Source organism: Trachemys scripta, chromosome 21 (assembly GCF_013100865.1).
Source record: "Trachemys scripta elegans isolate TJP31775 chromosome 21, CAS_Tse_1.0, whole genome shotgun sequence".
Taxonomy (NCBI): Eukaryota; Metazoa; Chordata; order Testudines; family Emydidae; genus Trachemys; species Trachemys scripta.
Window position 1 is genome coordinate 13,127,815 of NC_048318.1, and position 8,628 is coordinate 13,136,442.

At 39.0% G+C, this 8,628-nt stretch overlaps 1 protein-coding gene across 2 annotated transcripts in view; it reads right to left on the reverse strand.

The window, feature by feature from the left end:
• The window catches only part of POU2AF1 (POU class 2 homeobox associating factor 1), a 43,245-nt gene extending 36,457 nt beyond the window's left edge, over positions 1-6,788 (reverse strand). Inside the window, exon 1 of one of the 2 annotated variants that reach the window (XM_034754868.1) lies at positions 6,532-6,788. Coding sequence is in view for 1 of the 2 variants with exons in the window: in XM_034754869.1 (XP_034610760.1) it covers positions 6,532-6,547 (16 nt within the window). In the remaining variant the exon portion in view is untranslated. The remainder of the gene's footprint in view (positions 1-6,531) is intronic. The other variant, XM_034754869.1, reaches the window with a different exon arrangement.
• Between the last annotated feature and the right edge of the window lie 1,840 nt (positions 6,789-8,628).

The following is an 8,628-nucleotide window of genomic DNA, read 5'->3' on the forward strand; positions in this document are numbered from 1 at the left end:
GACACAGTGCTCCAGCTGGGGCCTCCCCAGTGCCGAGCAGAGTGGGACAATTACCCCTTGTGTCTAACACTACAGTTAATAAACCCCAGAACCATATTAGCCTTTTTATGTAGCTACAGCACAATGATAACTCTTATTCAGTTTGTGGTCCACTATAACCCCCAGATCCTTTTCAGCGGTACTACCACCTAGCCAGCTATTCCCCATTTTGTAGTTGTGCATTTGACTTTTCCTTCCTAAGTGAAGTACGTTACATTTGTCTTTATTGAATTTCATCTTGTTGAATTCAGACCAATTCTCCAAATTTTCAAAGTCATTTTGAATTTTTAACCTGTCCTCCAAAGTGCTTGCAACCCATCCCAGCTTGGTGCCATCTGCAATATCTTAGTTTTTTTGTTGTTATTTTAATGAAGTGATTACAGGCACTGTGAAGATTGGTAAGAACTAAATTTGGTCTATTCAAGATGGGCCTTGGATTCTAGAGGGTGTACATATCACTGTTTCCTATCTGCTCCGGTGTGCTGCAGTCTAGTGAACATGCTGAATACTCTAATTTGCACGAATCCTGCATGGTGATTACATTTAACGTGGATACAAGGAAGATGATGCAGACTAACAAAAGTAATCTTAACTTTTCTTTTACACTGATAGAGTCTGAGGCTACAGAAAACTCTGAAGAGATTTAGGATGCAATTTGTAGAGTTTGTTGAAGAGGTCTGCTGTTGTAATGGCTGCAGAAGGCAGCAACATCATGCATGAAGATATAAAAGGTCTAAGCCAATGCATGTTGAAGTCAATGGGAATTGGTAAAAAATAAGTCCAATTTTTCAGAACATTGGAGCTGATATTACAGATGGGGGAACTGAGATACACTGATGGGAAGAGATCTACCCATAGGTCTCAGCCTCCCAACCTAATCCCTAGCTACAACCCATAATATTGTTTCTATTTCAGTAAAACAAGCTTTCCATTTAATCTCAGATGTGGTCATTCATAGAGCCTGACACCTGGTTTGTGAAGCACTGATGTGTTTGATTCTTGTGCTATCCGCCTTTCCCAGAGCGGTGTTACCAAAACTAAGACTCACAAGGTGCAACACATTTTAGTTTCAGCTTTCAGTATCATTATTTGATACTTTCAGAAAGGGTGCTAAAAACCTCACATCTGTTGTGGTGTGCAGCAAGGGCTTTACATGATTTAAAAGCCATTTTGGTGGAGGCAAGATTGTCAAAGCGGCAAAGTGGAGTCGGGCGTACAATCAACAGTACTTAAGTGACTTAGGAGCCTAAGCAGTCAGTGGAACATAGTGTCTGAAGTCACATAGGTGCTTTTGAAATTCTTAACTTGGGTGCATAAATACCATTTCATTTCACTTGGAGTCGGATGCCTAATTTTCTCAGGCATCTTTGAAAATCTCACCCTTAAATCAAAGAAGTTATTTGAGATGGTCAAAAAATGTCATCAAAATTTCAAATGTTTGAAAAATGTCACCAGCTCTATAAGCTATTCACACAGAAATCAATTGCATGAAAGGTATGTTCATTTGGTCATAAAAATCATAGATCATTTCAAACGCACGTGACAAAATGGTATTTGGTGCTGCGTTTTTAGAAATTTGCACTTGCCATTAATAAACAAAAAATAGTTGCAATGAGGGCTGGATTTCATTAAATAAAACCCTTCGAAGATGTGGGAAGCCCGTAGCTGTCATTTATCTTCTGCCATGGGCAGGGGCAAGGGCTAGAGTCTGACTTTCATACTAAAATGCACTGCTTAAAGAGTCTTTGCAGGACTGATGCATTGAGGTCCCAATCCTGAAAAGATTTTTTTCCCATGCAGAGTGCAGTGACGTCAAGGAAACTACTCCCAGTGCACAAGCTTCAGCACATGCATAAGTCTTTGGAGGATCAGGGTTTGACTGTAAGCTGTTTTGGGCAAGGTTAATCATTTTCTATATGCTTGTACTGTGCCTAGCAGGAAGGACTCCTGGCTGGATTGAGGCGTCTCTCTCTGGTGCTACTATGAGATAAATAGTAATAATGAGCAAATTCCCTCCAATCAGGCTATGAGCATTCAAATCTGATGACTTGTGTTATTCTTGCAGTCTCTTCTAATCAGGATGAGAATCATACTATTCTAATGGTGCTTCCTGTTATCTTGAAGATCTTTTCAATCTAAACTGAGTCTTCCCACCTTCCCTGTAAAACCCTGGGGTAGTTGTGCAGAATTCTGTTTGAGTTTTCTTCCACCCTGGTATATAGAATCATAAAATCATAAGTGGTGTGGAGAAAGTGAATAAGGAAAAGTTATTTACTTGTTCCCATAATATAAGAACTAGGGGCCACCAAATGAAATTAATGGGCAGCAGGTTTAAAACAAATAAAAGGAAGTTCTTCTTCACTCAGCACACAGTCAACTTGTGGAACTCCTTGCCTGAGGAAGTTGTGAAGGCTAGGACTATAACAGGGTTTAAAAGAGAACTAGATAAATTCATGGAGGTTAAGTCCACTAATGACTATTAGCCAGGATGGGTAAGGAATGGTGTCCCTAGCCTCTGTTGTCAGAGGGTGGTGATGGACGGCAGGGGCATCTGGCATTGGCCACTGTTGGTAGACAGGATACTGGGCTGGATGGACCTTTGGTCTGACCCAGTACAGCCATTCTTATGTTCTTCCAGGCTGAGCAAACATTTATGTCTCTGACCTAAACATACTGAGGCTACATCTACACTACAGGGGGGAGTCGATTTAAGATACGCAAATTCAGCTACGTGAATAGCGTAGCTGAATTCGACGTATCGCAGCCGACTTACCCCGCTGTGAGGACCGCGGCAAAATCGACCTCCGTGGCTTCCTGTCGACGGGGCTTACTCCCACCTCCACTGGTGGAGTAAGAGCGTCGATTAGGGGATCGATTGTCGCGTCCCAACGGGACGCGATAAATCGATCCCCGAGAGGTCGATTTCTACCCGCCGATTCAGGCGGGTAGTGTAGACCTAGCCTAAGTGACATTTCAGCACAATGCCTTTCACCTGGCTTGCAAATCCAACTTGACAGTCTCTCCATTCAGGCAAATCACTTTGGACAGCTTTAATACAAAAAAGGCTGAGTCACCCCATTTAGTGACATCCATTTGTAACTCTTTGCAGGCAGCTTTTGACTTAACTATCATGTTCATTTATGTGTTTGATAATTCTGTTCTTTACCATAGTTTCAACCAATTTGCCAGATACTGAAGTTAGGCTTACCAGCCTATAATTTCCAGGATCACCTCTGGATCCCCCTTTTTAAAAATCAGTGTTACATTAGGAATCCACCTGTCATCCAATACAACGGTGATTTAAGCAATAGGTTACATACCACAGTTAGTAGATCTGCAATTTCATGATTCCTTCAGAACTTTTGGGTGAATACTGTCTGATCCTGGTGACATATTACTGTTCAATTTATCAATTTGTTCCAAAACCCCTCTACTGTCACCTCAATCTGGAACAGTTCCTCAAATTTGTCACCTAAGAAGAAAGGCTTAGGTGTGGGAATCTCCCTCATATCCTCTGCACTGAAGTCTGATGCAAAGAATTCATTTAACATCTCTGCAATGGCCTTGTCTTCCTTGAGAGCTCCTTTAGCACCTTGATCATCCAGTGGCCTCACGGATCATTTGGCAGGCTTCCTGCTTCTGATGTACTTTAAAAAATGGTTAGTTTGTGAGTCTTTAGATAGTTGCTCTTCAAATTCTTTCTTTGCCTGCCTTATTATCTTTTTACACTTGATTTGCCAGAGTTTATGTTCCTTTCTGTTTTTCTCAGTAGGATTTGACTTCCAATTTTTAAAGGATGCTTTCTTGCTTCTAACGGCCTCATTTACTCTGCTGTTTAGCCCTGGTGGCATTTTTTGGTTCTTTTACTTTTTTTTTATTTGGGGTAAATAGTTTGAGCCTCCATTATGGTGTTTTCAAATAGTCTCCAAGCAGTTAGCAGGCATTTCACCCTTGTGACTATTCCTTTTAGTTTCCATTTAACATAGCTTCCTCATTTTTGTGTCATTCCCCTTTTTGAAATTAAATGCCCCTGTGGTGGAGTTATCTGGCATTTTCCCCCTACAAGGATGTTAAAATGTATTACATTATGGTTGCTGTTACGAAGCAAGTCAGCTATATTCGCCTCATGGATCAGATCCTGTGTATCACTTAGGACTAAATCAATAATTGCCTCTCCCCTTGTGGATTTCAGGACAAGCTGCTCTAATAACCAGTTATTTATGGTGTCTAGAAATTTTATCTCTGCATCCCTTCCTAAGGTGACATATATCCAGGTCTCCAGAGTGCCAATCTAGTGCTATAACACTAGATCATCCTTCCTCTCAACACAGGAAGCTAAAGCAATTAGCTATTTTATCCCACTGACTTAGGAAAAAAGGCAGGTTTAAGAGTGTTGTAATGGTTTAATATCTAGAAAGTATTTATTTAGATTTAAATAAAAAGAAAAAATGACCCCTAAGGTCTAGCACCCTGACATGTAATTAAGCATATAATAAAACCTCAGTACCAAAAATAATAATTTCAAACATGAACTCAACCAGTCAGCCACCTACAAAAATCTACTTGTCGCCCCTTCATTGTTCTAAGACACATACCCTCAACTCTGCCCCAAAACCTTCTTGAACAGATGTCAAACAGAACTACAATATCTCCACTGCCCACTCTTTACCTGGTGTAAAAATACTCTCCACTGAGGAAGCCAGTCAAGGCAGTTGCTGTATCTCATGATATGTTTTGAAATGTCCAATAAGAATTGCTATAACAGATTCTTGCATTGAGAACTGGACGGGTGCCCTGTGGACGAAGTGACAGGAAGGGATTGCACAAGAGTTGCAGTGTTTTCAAATGGGATCCATATAGTCACATTGTGGGGACAACCAACCCCTAGTACTGCAGCCTGGTCACTCACAACATAGGCCTGTAATTCCTATTAATCTTTAAAGAAGCTGTGTATGTATTAAGGGAAGAACACACCTTAGCAATATTCAGTATGACTATCATTCTAACTCTAGCAAAGACAACCAACTTTGCTCATGTGTCTCTGTCCTTGCAGCTGAAATCTAAAATTCACAGATTTCTTAGCTACTAGATTACATTTTACTCTGATCTTGCTGCAGTTCGTTTTAGATTGCTGATTCTATATAATATTTCACTATTGATTCTGAAAAGAGAAAAAGATACTGAGAAGAAAAATGTCACTATAGTGCTACCATAGTCTGCTATCTGTCATGTTGCAATACAAACTCAAAGTACATGAAAAAAAAATAGCTGGAGCTTCTTGCTATTTGATTCTGCAATCCATAATATAACTTTGAAAAATCCACATTTTTACCTAAAGGAAAAAATGACTATGCAATTCTCAAACAAAACAAACAAATAAAGGAAAAATATTTAAATCTGTTACAAAGAAAATATGATCAACTGTTGATTATCTCAGAATAATAGGTACCGATAAAACTGATCTTTGTCTACTCTTTGATCTCTAACATAATGGAAAAGAAGGTTCATCTTTGTTCCATGTTAGTCAACTCACTGGAAAATATTTAAGAAATTAACCCTTTCCATTCAGGTATGTTGTGCTATAGGTTAAGTGAATAGTGTAGTGAAAGGTAAAGGATGTTACTATGGTTGCAAAAACAAACATCATCTATAGAAATATGCCTGGAGACAATAAAAGAATTAAAAGAAACGGTACAAATTTCTACGTGTATTAGAGAAAGAACTAAACTATTTGAGGAAAGATGGGCCAGATAGAACAAAATGATTTAAAAACCCCATGGATATAACAATATGTATACATATGGTAACTTACAGCTCATACGTCCTCAGCTCTGCCCTGTTCCTTATCTTTTATATCTGTCACTCTCTCTTTGAATACTTATGTAAGAGGTTAACTCCTACAATCAACAATTATGTTTATCTTTAATAAAAAGTTAGTCACTAAAGGCCAGATCCTCAACTGGTGTATACCAGCTCCATTGGAATGCCAATAGCTCCATTTGCAATGGAGTTATGCTGCTTTATACTTGCTGAGGATATGACCCTAAACACATCACTCATAAGCTGAGATGTAAAGGAAGTTGAAATACTCCTTTGACTGCCCAATATCATTTTTGGTAAAAGTCGTGTCCACATAAAGTCAGTTACAAAAATAAGATTTATAGTAGCCTTCATTTTTAAACATGAAAACTCTGGCAAGTAACCACTATAACCTTTGACATAATACCTTGCATCCTGTTACTGTTTTTATGAATCAGTCTGCCATTTGATTCAAAGTGATTACTGCCAACAAAGCAGTGATGTTGTCTTGTGTTAATATCCATGCTGGAAAATTAGCATCACACATTTAGTAATTGTCTCTCCTAAACCAGGCACCTCTCAGTACATGGGTATAGTAAATGCTATTCTAATACTGACTTAGAGCTATTATTCAGGTGATCTTCATATATCTACTGTAGTTATGAAAAACAAAGGCAATCAGAACTCACTTACATTTTTGCCAGTGCATATTCTGTGGCAGAACGGAGTCTTTTCTCTTTGAAGAAGATAGTGTGGCTTTTTAATCGCTAACTGTGTTTTACTCCTTTACAAGTGATGTGATAACTGGCTGTCAGAATGTTTCCTTCGGCTTTTTAAAAGCCCTAAGTTCCCGCTGAGCAACGTGATGTCATCACATCCTCCAACCACAAATACTTTATATTTTCCTTTGCTATGTTTTGTTCTTCGCCACATTATGCAGTTTCTCCAAGGCTAGAGTGCGCTGGAAGATATTATGCATAAAAGACATGTTAGATCACCTAAACATTTTTTAAACAAACATTAAGGTCCGGAACCTATAGTCAATAGGAGTTTTGCCTGAGCGAGGTCTGCAAGATTGGCCCATAAGATTCTAAAGCAGAAACACACAAGCATCTTTTAATATGTTTTTTTTGATCTGTTGTGTTTAGAGGAGCATATGTCTGGCCAGACTTCAGCTGGTCTAAATCTGCATGGCTCCATTGACTTCAACAGAACTGCACTGGTTTACACCAGAGGAGGATCTGGCCCTTTAGTGCTCAACTGTTTTAAAATACAAGCCTGAGCTCAGTGTTTTCTCCTGCCTTCCGAGAATCAACTCCCTGGGGTCACTAAATCTGAACTCATGAGGAAACACCTGTAAACACTTCAAGCCTCATTAAACGACGACATCCTTCATTTAAAAAAGAAACCCTGTTTTTTCTGTTTTGTTTTTGTTGAAATACATCATTTCCTATGAAAAAAGAGATGGCCACAGAAATGAGTTCCTCATGACCCTAAGTGAGTTGGGATCCTGACATCTAGTCTGGGGCCCAATCCTGGAATGTGATGCACGAGCCCAATGGAATTAGGAAGCTGGGCACCTCACAGAATCAGGCCCCTATTTTGTACCATTTTACAAGTGTAGAATTGGTTTTAAATTTAACAAGAAAAGAGGATTCAATCAAATGCAGATTATAAGTTAATATATGTCTATCTCTTTAAAACATTTTCTCTAAGACCTCTCAGTATTAAAAAAAATAAAGAATATCTGCTTAATGCAGAAGTAGGATCCACCTCGTCTGCTGTCTCCGAGAGTCCTGATGGTATTCTTTAGCCACATTTTGCATAGCTATATTAGTGTTCACTAGCAATCATGCAGTGTAATATCCTCTTTACTGTTAATGCTTAGTAACAGTAGGCATTCAGTTAGCTAACACTGCATAGATAGACATGTAAGATAGGGCCTGGTCCAAAGCTCATTGAAGTCAATGACAAACAACGAGGAGTACTTGCGGCACCTTAGAGACTAACAAATGTATTTGGGCATAAGCTTTCGTGGGCTAAAACCCACTTCATCAGATGTATGTAGCGGAAAATACAGTAGGCAGATATATATACACGGTACATGAAAAGATGGGAGTCTTGCTCTAAATTTCAATGGGGTTTTGATTAGGCCCATAGTAAGAAAAATTCCCACTCTCTGTTACGTTTCTGTCACCAAAAAAAGTAGGCAATTTCCCCCTTCAACTAGTGGAATTTTGTAGATCATTGTAACAGCACTTAACTCTGTAATTTGCATCAAAATATATGTTGACAACAACAGTAACCACTTTTTTAACAAGTCAGGCAATTTCAAAACGTGGGCCAGATTTTTCCCGCACGAGCCAACAGGAGTTCTGTTTAATACCCGATGGTATAATATGGTCTCAAGAAGTTGCGAGGCGAAGCCAGCTGCAGTTTTGCTTGAGTAAGGAACCAGTCTGAACAACAGTAAAAAGAAAATCCGAGTACGGTACTTTAAGAAACATATTCTTGACCTGTCCCTCTAAAGAAATTGCATTCTGATATTGTATTACTGCTTTAAATGTCATGGTAAATAAAGGTCATATGCAGGTTCCTTTCAAGGAGTAAATCAAGGAGCATATACGGCCCAAATTTTCAAAAGTATGCACTTAAGATGTCCATGCACATTTGCACACACCCAAGTTATTCATGCAAAATCTATTGTGCATGACTGATTCTGAGATTTGCAGTCTTATGTGCCTATGCAACTTGCACAAGTATATTGGATAGTACATATGTGCAAATTAT